Source organism: Candida parapsilosis, contig 005809 (assembly GCF_000182765.1).
Source record: "Candida parapsilosis strain CDC317 annotated contig 005809".
NCBI lineage: Eukaryota > Fungi > Ascomycota > Pichiomycetes > Serinales > Debaryomycetaceae > Lodderomyces > Lodderomyces parapsilosis.
The window spans coordinates 2,524,387-2,542,087 of record NW_023503281.1 but is presented as its reverse complement, the minus strand read 5'-3'; the positions used below and the strand labels follow the sequence as shown (position 1 = coordinate 2,542,087).

Below are 17,701 nucleotides of genomic sequence, written 5' to 3'. Positions count from 1 at the left end.
CAATCAAATGTTTGGGCTGAGAGTGTGTAAACTGACGAGCCTCCTCTAACGAGCATTTTAAGGCTCGTTGCACTTCTGAAGTGTCACTTCCATGTCTTTGTTATACATCGGTAGCGCAAAGTCTTAGAGAGGAGCATTTCTTGGACATTACCACATACGGTGCAAGAAACGATACTCGCTGACGGTAACAATCAAAGCAGTGTAGTTTTTCAGTCGCAATGATCTTAAAAAGCCGTTAGTTGGTACGTGTGTTTTTTTTTGCTTCCGCGAGCATTGATTTCCCTTTCATTCAATTGCTTTTCAAATTAGGAAATTTCGCGCCGTTTCTAAAATTTCTTTTATTTACGTCATTTACTAATGGAATTTGACTCTCCTATCCATCATCATCATCATCTGTTCTTCCTCCAACCACTGCTAAAGCAAACCTCTCTTAAGATATGCCATCTATAGACAATAGAAGTAGTGGTGGTGCATCCAACATCTCCTCAGCAATCAATTTAACAAAGACAATTATCGGAGCTGGATTGTTATCCATGCCATTGGCATACGCCACAGATGGAACAATTTTTGGAACTTTTATAATCATACTTGCTGCCTTGACGTCGGGCTTTGGATTGTTTATACAAGCTTACGTCTCACGCTACATTGCTAGTGGGCATGCAAATTTTTTTGGATTGTGTTTAATCACGTATCCACAATTGTCGGTCATATTTGATATTGCTATTGCGATTCAATGTTTTGGTTGCGCTATTTCGTACTTGGTCCTTATTGGTGACTTGATGCCTACAATAATATCTGATGTACCATACGTGGAAGAGAAACACTACAGAACATTTTGGTTGTTGGTTTCGGCACTTTTCACAGTGCCATTATCATTTGCAAAAAAACTTGATGCTTTGAGATATACCTCGATTTTGGCTTTAATTGCCATATTGTACATATCACTTCTCGTTGTTGCCCATTTCTTCATTCATGATATTCCCCGTTCGGGCATTATCGAGTACTTCCCATCCAGCATCACCGGGGTGTTTAGCACATTTTCAATTATTGTTTTCGCCTTCAGTGGGCAACAAAATATGTTTTCCATAATCAACGAAGCAAAAGACAAATCGTTGACCAACTTGACTCGTTTGATCAACTTTGCCATCATTCTATCAAGTGTGTTGTTTATTGGAGTTGGACTTGCCGGCTACTTGACTTTTGGATCTAGTGTCAATGGAAACGTTATTTTGTCGTATCCTAATGGTGCTGCCACTTTGTTGGGGAGATTCTGCATTGTCTTTATGGTTCTTTTTTCATTCCCTTTGATGTTTTACCCCGCAAGAATATCTTTCAACAATATTTACTACTCTGCAAAGAAGGGATTGCAAGAGAAATCCGAAGAGGTAAACGAAACGACCCTGTTGATTCAAGGTGGCGATGAAGGAGACACGGAAGAACAAACTAACTTACATGTGGTTCCATTCACGCATAAAACCTTTGTTGTACTTACTATTTTACTTTTGATTACAGCATATACACTTGCCATTACATTGAAATCGTTTGCATTTGTGTTGGCCATAGTCGGGGCCACTGGCTCAACCTCTATTTCCTTTATTTTACCAGGTTTGTTCGGGTACAAACTCATTGGTTCGGAACTGGATGATCCAAGCACTTTAGAAAAGATTTTCAAATACTTATCGCTTGGATTGACCATCTGGGGAGTGGCTGTCATGATTGTTTGTTTGTACAGTAGTTTAGCATTGTGATATCGGTGATAGATAATATATGAATTGGAAAGAGCTACAACTAATTGAAGAAGTTGTTATGTTCGTGACCATGAAATCAAGTCTCAGCAAGGAAAAAATCCAAAAGTGTGAGAGCACCACAAGATCATCATCCTCTTATTACCCCTCCCCCAGATGTCTTGCGAACACGAACATCATCATGGCTCTGGTAGCCACGGCAACCACAATCATGATCATGATCATGATCATGTCGCACCTATCCCTACCTCATCATCCCAATCGCTCAATTCCAAAATCGACACGTTTAAAGTGTCAGCACTAAACATGGCAAATCAACCCGATGACCTTGCAAAAATATTCAAGACTCCAGATAAAAAATATGAGATTCGCCCAACCATTAAATCTGATTGTGACGAGCAGCTAATTATTAATATCCCCTTCTTAAATGGCAGTGTCAAATTGTACTCATTAATACTTCGCACCAATGGCAGTTCCTACTGCCCCAAAACAATCAGACTATTCAAAAACGACAAGATGATTGATTTTGATAATATTGAACTGAAGAAACCAGTGCAAACGATCACCCACCCTCAAGTGGGAGTTGCTGATGACGTTGACGAATCTGAGGATATCGTTGAATCTGACAATGATTTTGTGGAGCATTTCCTTCAGCGACACAAGTTTACTGGTGTGCAACAGTTGACAATTTTTATTGCCGACATATACGATGAAAGTGAGGATCAATGTCGTATCCATTCAATCGAGTTGAGAGGAGAGTTTACCGAATTGAATAAAGATCCAGTGATTACGATTTACGAACTGGCTGCCAATCCAGCAGATCATAAGAACTTGACAGCAGCAGAGCATCAAAATAACATTCAATTTGGTGGTTGAAGGTAAGACGAAATATAGTTATCGTGTGTATAGTGAAGGATCTGGTTATGGATATCTTCCTTTCTAAAGGTACGTCTGTAAATTGGTAATTGCAGCTATTCTCGGTCGGGAATAATCCTATGCTAATACACATACTTTTGACAGCCACACATTTTTCAATCTATTTTTTTTCTTTTTCCTCTCTTTTTAATCCAATTTCATCCGGGGCACTCTCGATTCAGAGTGCCAAAATTGTCATTCTATAAATTTTCCACACAACTTTCATTTTCTTTCTTTCTTTCTCTTGTTCCTTTCAATCTTTCCACAACCATATTTCCTGAAAGAATAAACACCCAATTGATATCTAAGAATGCCAAAGTTAGTTTTAATTAGACACGGTCAATCCGATTGGAACGAAAAAAACTTGTTCACTGGTTGGGTCGATGTTAAATTGTCAGAAACTGGTAGAAAGGAAGCCAAAAGAGCTGGTGAATTGATCAAGGAAGCTGGTATTAAAGGTGACGTTTTGCACACCTCTCTTTTATCCAGAGCTATTCAAACAGCTGATATTGCATTAGAAGAAGCCGACCAATTATGGCTTCCTGTCAAGAGATCATGGAGATTGAATGAAAGACACTATGGTGACTTGCAAGGTAAAGACAAGGCGGAAACATTGGAACAGTACGGTAAAGAGAAGTTCCAAACTTGGAGAAGATCATTCGATGTCCCACCACCACCAATTTCAGCTGACAACAAGTACTCACAAGTTGGAGAAAGAAGATATGCTGATCTTGACCCATCCGTCGTTCCACATACTGAGTCATTGAAGTTAGTCATTGACAGATTGATTCCATACTGGCAAGATGAAATTGCTGCTGATTTGTTGGACGGTAAAGTTGTCATTGTCGCTGCTCATGGTAACTCATTGAGAGCTTTGGTTAAGCACTTGGACAACATTTCTGACGAAGAAATTGCTGGCTTGAACATCCCAACTGGTATCCCATTGGTTTACGAATTGGATGAAAAATTGAAGCCAACCAAGCCAGCCTACTATTTGGACCCAGAAGCTGCTGCTGCAGGTGCTGCCGCTGTCGCTGCACAAGGTACCAAAAAGTAAATAGCAATATAAAGCTGGAAAGGTAATATACGCTTGATTGTTTAATAATATTCGGTTGTAATGTAGTCTTGTGTTGAAATCCTACAGCCAAGTCTACAACTCCAGTGGGTAGACTATGTACTTGTAACCGCTTATCATTCCCTAAACGGCCTTGATCTGTAAGAAGCTTACTTCCTCAAAATTAATAGAAATGTGCGCTTGCGCCACTTCGCTTTTATACTTATCGAAGCTACCGTTTTCCACACTCTTTAACCTTGGCTATATCAGTGCGTGACACATGTATCAGATTTCATCATATAACAGTATGTAGAGTGGGAGTAAATTTTGAATTACATACAAGACACTTCTCGTGAGTCACCTTGACTCCCTTTTTGAATTGTAGTATCTCAACATCTTGCAAGGCGAGAGAGAAAGCCATCAAAGAAAAATAAAATAAAAAGAGCCGAAGTATTTAAGAACTTTAATCCCTTGCTGTATAAGAAATCGGTTGATCAAGACAATACACAATTGTCCATATACTTGATCACTTCACCTTGCCATCAATCGTTGTATATTTTGATCTTAAAATCGACATGTTTGGAAACAACAACTCATCCAACACTCAAGGTAATGCTTTTGGTGGAAACGCCAACAATAACAACAATGCATCGCAGAACACCACGTTTAGTTTTGGGTCGAGCAATACAAATCCAACAACGAATGCATTCGGACAGAATGCCAAACCCAGTGGAGGATTTTCCTTCGGTGCAGGTTCCAACAATCAACAATCACAACCATCTTCAAGTCTTTTTGGTGCTCCCAAAACTACAGGGTTTGGATCTGCTTTTGGAGCAAATACTGACGCAAACAAGAGCCAAACGACTTCTAATCAAGCCTCGACTTTTGGGCAGACGGGATCTAATGCAAATGCTACAAGTGCAGGTGGATTCACTTTTGGCAAAAAAGATGAGTCTCCTGCAGCCACATCAAACACAGGCGGAGCCAGCAATACTGGAGGGATATTCGGTGTAAGCAATTCGGGCCATTCAATTGCGCCACAACAACAGCAACAACAAACTACATCGGGCTTTGGATCCTTTACTAATCCACAACTGTCTACGCCATCGAATACTTTTGGTGGAGTATTTGGGCAAAAAAAGGACGACAGCCAGGAAAAGAAACCTGCTTTTGGATTCGGGACCTCTAACTCCTCTCTGAATGTTTTTGGGCCAACTCAAACCGGATCCGGTGCTGGCGGAGCTTTTTCAGTGGGTGAAAAGAAAGAAACACCTACGGCTCCAACAAATCTCTTTGATGCAAAGAAAGATGAATCCTCACGTGCAGCTCCGACTTCTACAAGCACTAGCGATTTTCAATTCCCAGGTCTGCAACAGCCTAAAGCTAGCTCTCCTTTCGGTACTGCTGCAAACAATGAAGCAGAAAAAATGTCACAATCGCCAATGTCGATTGGGGGAACTGCTTCACCCAAGCCTGGTAGTACGTTGTTTGGATTTGGAGCTAAGAAGGGTGACACTACTGAGAAACCAATGAGTGGTGCAAGCTTTCTGTTCGGTAAAAAAGACGAAGTGAAGGACAAGCCAGCATCAGGGTCGTTATTTGGTACTAGTGGTGGCAAACCTGCTGCCGGTGGTTTCTCTTTCGGTGCTAAGAAAACTGATGAGCCCGCCAAGAAGGATGAGAAACCAACTGGAGGGTTCTCTTTCGGAGCCAACAAAGACGATGGTAAGGACAAACAAACTGGAGGGTTCTCCTTTGGCGCTAAGAAAGATGAAGATAAGGACAAACCAGCTGGAGGGTTCTCTTTCGGAGCCAACAAAGACGATGGTAAGGACAAACAAACTGGAGGGTTCTCCTTTGGCGCTAAGAAAGATGAAGATAAGGACAAACCAGCTGGAGGGTTCTCTTTCGGAGCCAACAAAGACGATGGTAAGGACAAACAAACTGGAGGGTTCTCTTTTGGCGCCAAGAAGGATGAAGATAAGGACAAACCAGCTGGAGGGTTCTCTTTTGGAACTAAGAAAGATGAAGATAAGGACAAATCAGCTGGAGGGTTCTCCTTTGGCGCTAAGAAGGATGAAGATAAGGACAAACCAGCTGGAGGGTTCTCTTTCGGAGCTAAGAAGGATGAAGATAAGGACAAACAAACCGGTGGATTCTCATTTGGCGCTAAGAAGGATGAAGATAAGGACAAACCAGCTGGAGGGTTCTCTTTCGGAGCTAAGAAGGATGAAGATAAGGACAAACAAACCGGTGGATTCTCATTTGGCGCTAAGAAGGATGAAGATAAGGACAAACCAGCTGGAGGGTTCTCTTTCGGAGCTAAGAAAGATGAAGATAAGGACAAACAAACCGGTGGATTCTCATTTGGTGCAAAAAAAGATGAAGGTGAGACCAAAAAGGAAATAGATGCCGCTAAGATTGCTCCCCCATCATCTTCAACAACAACATCAACTTCTGATACATCTCAGCCCAATTTGAAACCCACCAAGATTCAACCAATCCCGGTATCAATCGATAACAAAAATTTGGACGATTTAATCTTAAAGTGGTCAAAACAATTGAGCTCCACTGCAAAGTTGTTCCACACGTACACAGACAAGGTTAAGACATGGGACTTGAAATTAGTTGAAAGTGGTGACGCAATTACCAAATTGAATCAGGAATCAATTGAAGTGCAAGCGTTGGAGTCCAAGATTGATCAACAATTACGTTTTGTTGAAAATCAACAAGATGAGTTGGAGAAAGTCTTGGACAATTACGAGCAACAAACGGATATCTTGTTGAGCAACATAGAGGTAAACAATAACTCCGGTGCGATATCAAGTGGTAATGTTCCTGCAATCACAGGAGGCGCTAATACAAGTACACATACTGCTGGTGTTAGTGCGTCAAGTTCAGCGTTGACCACACGTGATGATACACAACACCAACAACAGCAATTGCAGCCCCTTGTTCCAACCAGTGTCAGCTTGACTGATAAATTACGTGAGAAAGCATACTACAATGCCGAACTTTTGGATGAGAGATTAGATACATTGGGTGAAAACTTGAACACTTTAATAACAGAGGTCAACTCGATAGGAAACATTTTTAACAAGAGTTTGGCCAAGAACCTCACAATTTCTGATGCCAAAAACAACAAAGAAGGGAAAGCTGGTGGTGATAGCAAGGATCAAGATAAGAATAGTGACGGTTATGACAGATCGATTGAAGAAATCATTCAATTGTTGAATCTTCATTTAGAAAACTTGAAATTCATTGAGAATGCTGAAGCGGTGTTGAAAAAGAAGCTTGCAAAAGTTAAGTAGGGGAGATATAGTGGTTTGCATAAAATGTAGCTCATTATGAAGCTTTGTCTTTTCTTTTATCTGTTAAAATGTTCTCAAGAAGTTTAGGACCGCTTAATGCTATATGTGTACTAGGGCGGAAGATCTCGCCCCTTGCATATAATAGCGTTGCCCGTGTCTTAATTACTCTGACTGAGGGGGGGGGGGAGAGCTCATACACGTAATGGGTAGTGTTTGCATGTGAATAATTGGTAATACCGCGGAATGTGTTGCACGAAAAATTGCAACTTTTTCATTCATTTTCCACTGTTTTGGCGGGGTAGCAAACCTATTCACACGACTAGAAAAGCGCAATTTCTTTTTCTTTCCTCATCTTTTAGCATGTAGGTGAATTGTTTTCACTTTGGGTTGATGCTGAGGTCTCCCTGATATAAGCAATGGGAATTTTGCGTTTATTGAAACTGAGTTGTGTCAACTATGCAAACATTGGTTCTTTAGTAATATTCTCTGTTTGCTCAAAACGGAAAAAGGTTACGAATACTATTGTCTTTGTGTAAATTCAATTTTTTTATTTTTACTCCACCAAAAAATCTGAACAATCAATTTTAGTCTGTGATAATTTTCTTTAATATTTAATTTAACCATTACCATCTGATTTTTTTATAAAACCAATTCAGATTGTCTTCCCATTCTTTTGGTCTAATCAATTGAGTATACGTACATCAAAAAAGGTTTTCATATTTGCTGAGAATTTATCTATTTGTTTCGCCCTGATAGCTAACACCAGTGCTGACATATAACGTTTCCCCCCCTGTATCAGCCACAACTTCACATCTGTACTACTTTAGAGTTTTTACTACTCAAAATCCTTGTTCTTTTAATCGACGTCAAATACACAATTTTGCTTTACTTACAACAATGGCACCTCCCAATCCGCTTTGGTTACTCCTCGATCTTTTGAAGGACCCTGACACAAACAACAAAATTGTCTTGCAAATGGCTTGGTCTCAAGTCAAGGCTATTGGATACGGAAAAGTATTGGCAGCTTTATTAAGTGCATCGACTGTTGGTGTGTCATCATTTATCAGAATTCCACAAATTCGTAAGTTGTTGATCAAGACAGAAGCTGATCGTGTTCGTGTTGCTAAAGGTTTGTCCTTGCAAAGTTTGACCATTGACACTTTGAACAGTTTGGTTCATGTTTCATTCAATTCGCACAACGGTATTCCCTTCATCAATTATGGTGAGAGCTTGCTTTTGGGTATACAAAATGCCATCATTATCTTGTTGACCAAGTATTACAGATTGAGAGCCAATGATGAGATTGATAACGTGTCCAAGTTACCATTATCCGAGGCTATTAAGGAATTAACCGATGGCTTGGCCCAGCCACTCTTGATTATGGCTGGTTCTGTGATCTTTTTCACCAAAATTGCTCCATCCAGCCTCATTTCTGCGTTAGAAATCTTGAACATTCCAATCTCAATCATCTCCAAGATTCCTCAAATCAAAACCAATCACAGATTACAAACTGTTAGCCACTTGAGCGATGTTGTTTTAAGAGCCAATGTACTTGGCTCTATCATTAGAGTGTATACTTCATACACTGACTACTCATCTAAGGCTAAGAGAAACAAAAACACTGTGGATGAAAAGATTTTGGTTGCAGGTTATACTACGTCTTTGATTATGAACTCCATCTTGTTGGGACAATCTATCGTTTATGATAAATTGGGTAGAGGTAGACGTGTTAAGGATGACGAAGTCAAGAAAGAGTAGTCTATGATAATGTATAGTTTGTCTAGTTTCAATGGATTTTATTTACGAATCTTATTTTGTAATTGCGTAGGATTGATAAGAGCTGAGTACTGAAGAAAAAATAAGAAAGAAAATTGGTATTTTTGTTGATCCTACACCACGATTCCATCCACGACTACCATGGGTAACCAACCGAGTACACCCAAGATAACCGAGCAAGATCGAGCTATATTTCAACTCAAACAACAACGTGACAAAATAAAACAACACCAACGAAAACTAACCATCATCTGTAATAAGCAAACCGCATTGGCCAAAAAGGCAATAGCTAACAATCAGCCACAACGAGCTAAATTCTACCTACGATGTAAGAAGAATCAAGAATCCACAATAAACAAGACATTTGAACAGTTGGATAATCTAGAAAAGTTAATTGGTACCATTGAATTTAAGTTGATTGAAAAAGATGTAATGTATGGGTTACAACAAGGAAATCAAGTATTGAAGCAGTTAAATAATGAGATGAATGTTGAGAAAATTGATAAGATAATGGATGATCTAGAAGAAGAGAAATTGAAGGAGGAAGAAATTAGTCAAACTTTGGGGTTGGGATCAGGGTTGAGTCGCGTTGATGAAGATGCAATCGAGCAAGAGTTTGCCAAGTTGGATCGAGAGATACATAAGGAGAGTGACAAGACGAAGAAAGAAGATGTTGCATTACCGGATGCACCAACTGATCGTATATTGCCTGAAGTACCAACAACTTTAGAAGATCAAAAAGAAGATAAAAAGAAAGTATCGGAGCAAAGAGTGAACGAACCAATTGCATCGTGAACTTCAAGGTTTTGTTGTATATTTACAGCCTTGTCTTTATACAGTAATTCATAATATATAATTCCTCGTCTATCTACACTTGTAACCATTCCAAAAATTCAGGTGTAAAGTAACTTATAATTAATCTTGCACCAGCTCTCAAAAACCCTTGATGAGCCTCGAATGCAATCCCTTTCAAATCAACAATTCCCTTTTCGGCAGCAGCGTGCAACATGGCATATTCGCCACTAACATGGTACGCACAAATTGGATAATCACGGCAAACTCTACTGGCATCACTTATAATATCCAAATAGAAAGTTGATGGCTTAACAATAACGGCATCAGCGCCTTCCTCCATATCTCTCAACAATGCCCTTCTTGCCAATCCTGACCCTGCTGGTGGTAATTGATACGCTTTTCTATCACCATGGCTTGGTGCACTTCCAGCAGCATCTCTAAATGGACCATATAAATTGCCCGAGAATTTTGCTGCATATGACATTACAAGACACTTGTTTGCTAAACCTGCTTTGATCAATCCCATTTTGATATCTTTGATTCTACCATCCATCATATCTGATGGGGCAACACAATTTGCTCCAGCTTTGGCATAATTGACCGCAACGGCGGCAATACGTTTAACTGAAGGTTCAGGTTTCAATGATCCGTCATCATTTAGAATTCCACAATGTCCATGGCTAGTATATTCACATAGGCAAACATCACACATAATGAACAAGTCAGGGAAATTCTCTTTCAACAACTTGATACTAGTAATGACTGGTCCTTCTGGATCATCTGCTGCAGTACCAAATTCATCTTTTACACCGGGTTTCAAAGGAACACCAAACAATATGACTGCTCTTAATCCCTTTTCTACCAATGATCCAACATAAGGTATTAATTTGTTCACGCCATACCGCTTAATATTAGGTAAGGATGGAATTTCACTTTCTTCATCGGGATCATCAGTGACGAAAAGTGGAAAAATGAACATATTTTTGGTAAGTTGTCGTTCTTGCTGCCATTCGCGTGATAATGGATGGTTATATCCACCTTGTAGCACGGATTTGACAGAGTACTCTGTTGTCTCAAGAAACTCTGCTTTATGAACCATGATGTGTAAGGAAGTGGTGTGTGTTGATGAGGGATGTATGTGTGAGTTGGTGGTTCTGATCAGTTGGACTTAACGGCTGAAAAATAAGAAAATCTCGATCCAATCGACTTTTTGTCATCATTTTCTTTTGTCTTTTTGATTTTGAACCTTGCGCACATTTTTCCGCTTTTGAGTAAAACTGAGCGAAACTTTATGAGTATCCAAAAGAGACAGTTCACCAAAGTCAGAAGGGAATGTAAAAAGTATCCTCAACAAGGATATGGCCCTGCCAACGGTTTTTGGGAGGTGATGCTTTAGACCGGACGCTATCGATATTTTCGTGCTGTCAACGCTGTGGATAGGTGGATATGTAAGCAGAGTACCTGTTCCTCTCAGTGAAACCATTGTATGTCATCTCGGCCAACTACAAGGGTGTCTGGCGTTTGGTTTAGAAGCCTTCTCAAACCTAAACGTTTTCACTTTGGCCAATACGGTAGCGAGTACATCAAGATAAAATTGAAACTCTCCGCCATCACCGAATCTCGACAAGAAATCAAAACTTAAGACGGTGGGCTAATAACATCCTCTTCGCACTGGACCATGTGCATGGGGTCGTTTCGGCTATCCCTAATGACGGGTTCCCGGTAGTATTTGACAGTATCAGTGTTCTTTATGTTGCATTACGTCACTCGGAGTTAATAGATGAAATTGACTAAAGAGCTTGATTCATTTGTGTAAGGTTTTGACATTTTGGGGATATCACGTGAGTTGTCAATAGTAAATCTCTCGCACATAGGTAAAATAATTTTACCTGGTCTTGCTCTCACTTTTCTCACTTCCCCTCCCACATATAAAAATATATAATTTTAATCTTCGAGTACCCTCCACCACACTCAAAGTTCAGTACAATTTCAATTTGGTGGTTTTGGTTTCCTTTCCTTTTTTTTTTTTTGCAACTTCAAGTTACAAAAGCAGAAGAACTAAAATCGGTTAAAAAGAGAAAAGAGAAAAAAAATGACCAATTTGACCGCCTTAGAGAGAGAGCCTAGAACAGACAAGAATCATAAATGTTTTTTGTGCTACTTGTAATCACGTACAAGTGAAATACCGAAGTATAATGCTTTGGCACCACTCATTAACCATAATGATCGCTTGTGGGAAAAGGCGGTGGAGAATGTAGTGACTGAAATTGCCTTACTCCACCTGGGCTTGTTTCTGAAAGGGGCGAGTTCTTAGAAGAGAAAGTGACTTCATTGCAAAATCACCTTTTCGAGTAACAAATGAATGACATTATCTAACTGTACTGTTCAATGACATTTCAAGTATAAGCACTGCATTGTCGAGAAACTGCAATGTCAATAAAAAATGATCAATGGCTCCAAAATTGTGCTCGTGACTCACTCATAGCTCAAGAATGTGCTTGAGGTGCATGATACATTCTATTCCCTTTTTTGAATGGGCATGCACTTCTCGATCCATGGGGACCATTATTCTATTCCATTGCACTAAATACTCAACTAACACGGGACAGGCGCTTATTAAATTAGGTCAGAATGTCGCAAGGGTTTGTTTGTTGATTCCCCAATCCACTTGGCTGAATCAAGTGAGTAGTACAAAAATAGAAAAATTCTGTGTTGCGTCTTTCAATCTGCACACACTAAGTTAGCTGCAAGAGCTTCATCACATTCGTCGTGTGAACAAGTCTGTCAACCAGCTTGTTTAGACAGGTAAAGGGAACATTCAGGTATTTTCAATGAGTCAGCAATCCAAACACAGCAATGTAAATCCAGTTGCTTCATTTGAATTAGCTGGCACAAAGTAAATAAGTTTTGTAGGAGCGATGATCAAATTAAAACAAAAAGGACGGCTACCACTTCTAGCAGTAGCTACAGTCTCTCTAATAGAATTGTAGATAGAAAACAATAAAGAGCGTCTACACTGTTGGTGTAATCCATGCAATACCCTTTTTACGATTGGAACAGTGTAATTGTATTGTAAAATTCGAAAGAAAACAAAAAAAAAAAAAAACTGACAGAGACATACACAAGCAGTTAAGAAGAAAAAAAAAAAAAGAAAACATTCCAACAGAGGATACTCACACTCACACGCAGACAGAGCACAGGCAACACACATTTCAATACTACGAATAACACATCATCTAAATCGTAGTTTTTACTCACCACTGGGCTACATCACCAATCGCACGCCTCCCTCTGCCATCGTTTTAATCATACATTGATTCTCACACTTCGCAAACATTAGAACAATGGTAAATGCCGTCAATTTACCCGCACACTTAGTGCCACAAGCGTTTATGAACCAGCAGGAGGATCATAACCACAATGATTACAGTAACCAAGTGGAAACGGAGCCGCAATTACAGCCACAGTACCATCATCTGTCGAGTCAGAGTCCTCAGAAAAGACACGGTGCACATCAGCCTCCTTTCCCGTACCAACAACAGCAACAACAACAACAGCAGCAACTAAATTTGCACAATTCACCACACAAATCCAGTCAACATCCATCTCATACGCATACTCATCAGCAGTACCCAAATCAGAGTACACCGGATTTTCAATCAGTTCCTGGTGGTTCACTTCGCCAGTCGCCACAAAAACGCGATCCGCATCAGCAATACCAACAATCAAGGTCTTATTCATATTCGGCAATTAATCAAAACAAAGGAGGAGCAGCAGCAGTAACAGCTCCATACTACAGCACAGGGGCATCATCTGGCGGCTCAAGCTTACCGTCCAACCAAAACTACCCGCCGCTAGAACCTATGCGAAGACATGAATCATGGAATGTACGAGACGGACAAAGATCAACGTTAGATCCATATGGTAGTGGTGGTGGTCCAGTGCTTTCCAATCCACCTCAAAATGATCAGCTGGCCATGCATCCTCAACCTTATATTCTGGGGCAAGGTAATGGTAACCAAAGTTATAATCAGAATTTCGACCAGATGACAGGTGGCGCTCCTCTCAATGTATATGGTCCACCCGTGCCTGGTGAACTGACACGTCAAAATAGCCAATATGCGTCTCTTTCAAACAGATCGGCTCTGTCGTTGACATACGAAGGTAACTTTCAATCGCAAGGAAATTCGAAAGGAAGTACAAATGTTCCCTACCCGACTGACAATCAACAACTACAAGGATATCCACCACTTCATCCTACAATTCATGAGCAGACAGAACAGTTTACACCAGTCCACAAGGTTCGAAAGGCACCATCGACAAACTTACCTCCAATTCAAACTGATCAGGTACTTAACAATGTCGACAATAGAAGAATCGTATCATCTCCACACCTGCAGTATCCACCGCGTCAATTGAATCAAGACGCACGAACAAAGTCATTATCATCTAGCTCTTCAAGATTCAAAAGTGCGCAGCAACTACAACATAATCAGCAACATAATCATCACCACCACCACCACCACCAACACGATCAATTGACGAATTCGCGTCCCTTGTCTGGTGATAAAGGTGGCTCTTCAACATCGTTGCACCACATTTTTTCCTTATCTTCCAAATCACGTTCGTTCAGTTCCATTAGTAAATTCTCATCGTCATTATCAACAAAAAAGTTTAATTCGTCATCATCATTAGGTAAAGCCGATCGAGCTAGTAATGCGAGCTCAAAGACTATGGTTCCAGTTCATACAGGTCCTAAAGCGGTGGTGTATCCTGCAATTTTATCGGAAGTTGCAAAAGTGTTTAAAGAGGCTATAATCTTAACTATCAACACAAAAGACGGATTGGAGTATCATGATACTTTTACTGGGAAAATGGCTGTTGATATATTATGCCGAATCATTAGAACAAATGATCGAAATTTGGCTCTTCTCTTGGGGAGGACTTTGGATGCACAAAAGTTTTTTCATGATGTCACTTATAATCATCGTTTGCGGGATTCAGTTCATGAGGTGTATGCATTTTCGCATGTTTATAATGATGTCGACTTCTACAATGAGGATGGATCAATCAGCAATGGCAATAATAGCAATGCACCATCAAAGCATGGCTCATTTAGTGATAGCCTTCAATTGCAACAAGCTATTCATGATAATTTTTTGACACAACAACTTCCACAGCATGTTAGTCAACCATCATCGGCTGAGTACATGAACTCGGGTCCACTGGTTAATAACAGGTTAAGCGGGAGCAACCATGCCTCTGGTGCTGGAAAGAAGCTCACTGCATCTCAACAAACCGGCGTTAATGGTGTCTTTACAATATTGACTGATTGCTATTCACCAACTTGTAGCCGGAACCATCTTTGTTATAGTATTGCATGTCCGAGGAGATTAGAACAGCAAGCTAGACTTAACATGAAACCTCAAGGAGGGTTGAAGCGAGCAGTCTCTAGGCTATCCTTGCACGATCAGGAAGAGAACGAGACCTTGTGGCACAAGACTGTACCTCAATCGGTGTTGGATAAGCTTGATAAGCATGAGAAAACTCGACAAGAATTGATTTATGAGTTCATTTATACGGAACGCGATTACGTGAAAGACTTAGAGTTTATGACTGATTTTTACATTATGCCATTGAGAAATCCGGCCAATAATATAATTCCTGAACACCAGCGCGAAATTTTCATTCAGACTGTATTTGGTGGTGTTGGTGATTTATTGAGATTGGGAAAGGGTTTTAGTGAAGCGTTGACGAAGAGACAACAGCAACAGAAACCAGTTGTTGAAACCATTGGTGATGTATTTTTGGATCATGTCGGCGGCTTTGAACCATTTATTCGATATTCCGGTAACAAAGTGTTTGCGACTTTTGAACATGAACGTCAGCAACAGGTCAATGTTAAATATGCACGATTTCTTGATGCCATTGAAAAGAAACCAGAGTCGAGAAGACAGGATTTGTCATCGTTTTTAATCAAAGGTGTGCAAAGACCAGCAAGATACCAGTTGTTATTGGCTGGTATTTTGAAACATACCAAACCAGAGAGTCCCGATTACAAGTATCTTGTGAAAGCAAAAGAGGAGATCGAGGCACTTTTGGTCAAGATTAATGTGCAAACAGGTGAAAGCACTGATCGGCACAAGATTATGGTGTTGCATAGACTTTTGGGTAAGCAAACGTTGGAAAACAAGTTTAATTTCAAATTGTCTTACAATAATCGTATCTTGTATCAAGTCACATTAAACCGGAAACGAGACAATGAAAAAATTGATTTGTACTTGTTTGAGCATGCATTGTTGTTGGTCAAGCACAAGATTCAGAACAAACGCGAACAACACAAGGTTTTCGAGAAACCAATATTATTGCCATTGTTGTTTGTAAATAGTGGGTTTGAAGTACCAACGAGTAGAACATTGATGAATTTCAGGTACAACGTGTCACTTGTTTCCGACACAAATTTGAAAAATCAAAGGACCGAGAGCAGCAACTATATTGGAAACACATTGTCTTCAAACAACACCAACAAGTTTCAACTAAATTTTCTTGGATTGGGAAGAAATCAAGTACATGCTTCATTATTTGCTGAAGACCTGACCATACAAAGTCAAGTATTGCAACAGATTGCTCAACAGCAAAGAAAGCTCATTGATGCCAATGATTTGTTTTCCATGAGTAAATATGAAACAAGAAGATTCACGGGTAACAATAAGATTAATTGTGCTGTGCCATGTTATGGTGGTAAGAAATTGTTGTATGGTACTGATTCAGGTGTATGGGTGAGTACTGTGCGCTCGATTAGTGCTACATCAAATGAGAAAATTTGTTCCGATCCTACATTGGTTATTTCCAAACCATATGTTACTCAGATTGAAGTATTGGTAGAATATTCCAAATTGTTGGTGTTGAGTGACAAAGCATTGTATGAGTTTGATCTTACGTGTACTGATTCCTTGGATCATGTTAAAAATACCAAGCTGGGCAAATTGATTATGACGCATATTTCATTCTTCAAGTTTGGTGTTTGCGATGGAAGATTATTAATCATTGGTGCCAAAACTGGTTCACAACACTCCATTTGCATATTTGAACCAATTAATCCATTTGACCCGAAACAAAAGAATCGTAATAAAAACAAAATTGAAATTCAAGAGATACCATTCACATCTGATCCAATTTCCATATCGTACATGAAGAGTAAATTATGTATTGGGTGTACAAAGGGATTTGAAATTTTATCACTTCAATCGGGTAACAAGGAACCCATTTTGGATGAAGCTGATCCATCATTGGATTTTGCAACTCAACGAGAGTCAGTTACTCCATTGGCCATTCACCGTTTAGGTAAAGATTTCTTGCTTTGTTATTCTGAATTTGTGTTTTTGATCAACAAGAATGGTTGGAGAACAAATCATGACTGGGGTATATTTTGGGAAGGCACACCACAAAATGTGGCATTATTCTTTCCTTATTTGTTATCATTTGAACCAGGGTTTATTGAAATCAGAGATTTACATACAACAAATCTTGTTCGCGCATTGGTGGGGGAAAATATTCGATTTTTGCATTCGAATGAGCATGAGGCAATGTTTGCTTGTGAAGAGAAAGGATACGATATTATCATCTCGATTGATTTCTTGAACTTGAAGCCAAAATCACCAAATTAGTATATATATGATGGGGAGAAAAATAATGATGGATGACAGAAAAAGAGTTTAGGTTTTTACAGGTAGTATATAATTATTATAAATTGTACAAGATTGACGCCGTGTGTAGAGAAATAAGGTTTATTGTAGAGTTGATTGTGACGTGAAAAAGGTTGCAAAATAAAACGCGCGAATTAATTCTTGCTGTACCCGAGTGAGCTTCTAAGCCGACTTTTTTATATGCAGTAGCGGTCAAAACATGAGAGAGTGGGAGTCGCGTTCATTTCTCCTCCTATACGAAAGCCCCAACAATTGGAAAAGAGGGGAGCTGATTAGAATGAAGTGACTGGCGGTGTGAGTTTTTTAAATTGGATCAAATCGTTTAGAGGTTTTCAATTCGATTATGGCATCAACATCAAACATACATATAGCGATTTGCCAACGCCTTTGAAAAGTTTC

The 17,701-nt window shown here is 39.7% G+C and overlaps 8 protein-coding genes across 8 annotated transcripts; 7 read left to right on the top strand and 1 right to left on the bottom strand. All coding sequences in view use genetic code 12, as the record gives it.

Moving 5' to 3' along the window:
• Window positions 1–437: 437 nt before the first annotated feature.
• AVT7 (Avt7p) lies at window positions 438–1,748 on the top strand (the record flags this gene model as incomplete). Its single annotated transcript, XM_036810139.1, has 1 exon — window positions 438–1,748. The coding sequence occupies one exon, from the start codon at window positions 438–440 to the stop codon at window positions 1,746–1,748; it is 1,311 nt and encodes a 436-aa protein (XP_036666706.1).
• A 153-nt stretch (window positions 1,749–1,901) lies between these two features.
• On the top strand, window positions 1,902–2,621 carry CPAR2_211820 (uncharacterized protein; the record flags this gene model as incomplete). Its single annotated transcript, XM_036810138.1, has 1 exon — window positions 1,902–2,621. One exon carries the CDS (start codon window positions 1,902–1,904, stop codon window positions 2,619–2,621), a length of 720 nt encoding a protein of 239 aa, XP_036666705.1.
• Window positions 2,622–2,970: 349 nt separating this feature from the next.
• On the top strand, window positions 2,971–3,717 carry GPM1 (phosphoglycerate mutase; the record flags this gene model as incomplete). The annotated part of the gene is made up of 1 exon (XM_036810137.1): window positions 2,971–3,717. The coding sequence occupies one exon, from the start codon at window positions 2,971–2,973 to the stop codon at window positions 3,715–3,717; it is 747 nt and encodes a 248-aa protein (XP_036666704.1).
• Window positions 3,718–4,289: 572 nt separating this feature from the next.
• Window positions 4,290–7,025, top strand: NSP1 (FG-nucleoporin; the record flags this gene model as incomplete). The annotated part of the gene is made up of 1 exon (XM_036810136.1): window positions 4,290–7,025. One exon carries the CDS (start codon window positions 4,290–4,292, stop codon window positions 7,023–7,025), a length of 2,736 nt encoding a protein of 911 aa, XP_036666703.1.
• An 897-nt stretch (window positions 7,026–7,922) lies between these two features.
• CPAR2_211790 (uncharacterized protein) lies at window positions 7,923–8,783 on the top strand (the record flags this gene model as incomplete). Its single annotated transcript, XM_036810135.1, has 1 exon — window positions 7,923–8,783. The coding sequence occupies one exon, from the start codon at window positions 7,923–7,925 to the stop codon at window positions 8,781–8,783; it is 861 nt and encodes a 286-aa protein (XP_036666702.1).
• A 159-nt stretch (window positions 8,784–8,942) lies between these two features.
• On the top strand, window positions 8,943–9,596 carry VPS20 (ESCRT-III subunit protein; the record flags this gene model as incomplete). Its single annotated transcript, XM_036810133.1, has 1 exon — window positions 8,943–9,596. The coding sequence occupies one exon, from the start codon at window positions 8,943–8,945 to the stop codon at window positions 9,594–9,596; it is 654 nt and encodes a 217-aa protein (XP_036666701.1).
• A 73-nt stretch (window positions 9,597–9,669) lies between these two features.
• Window positions 9,670–10,695, bottom strand: HEM2 (porphobilinogen synthase; the record flags this gene model as incomplete). Its single annotated transcript, XM_036810132.1, has 1 exon — window positions 9,670–10,695. The coding sequence occupies one exon, from the start codon at window positions 10,693–10,695 to the stop codon at window positions 9,670–9,672; it is 1,026 nt and encodes a 341-aa protein (XP_036666700.1).
• Window positions 10,696–12,940: 2,245 nt separating this feature from the next.
• ROM2 (Rho family guanine nucleotide exchange factor) lies at window positions 12,941–17,263 on the top strand (the record flags this gene model as incomplete). The annotated part of the gene is made up of 1 exon (XM_036810131.1): window positions 12,941–17,263. The coding sequence occupies one exon, from the start codon at window positions 12,941–12,943 to the stop codon at window positions 17,261–17,263; it is 4,323 nt and encodes a 1,440-aa protein (XP_036666699.1).
• Window positions 17,264–17,701: the final 438 nt, after the last annotated feature.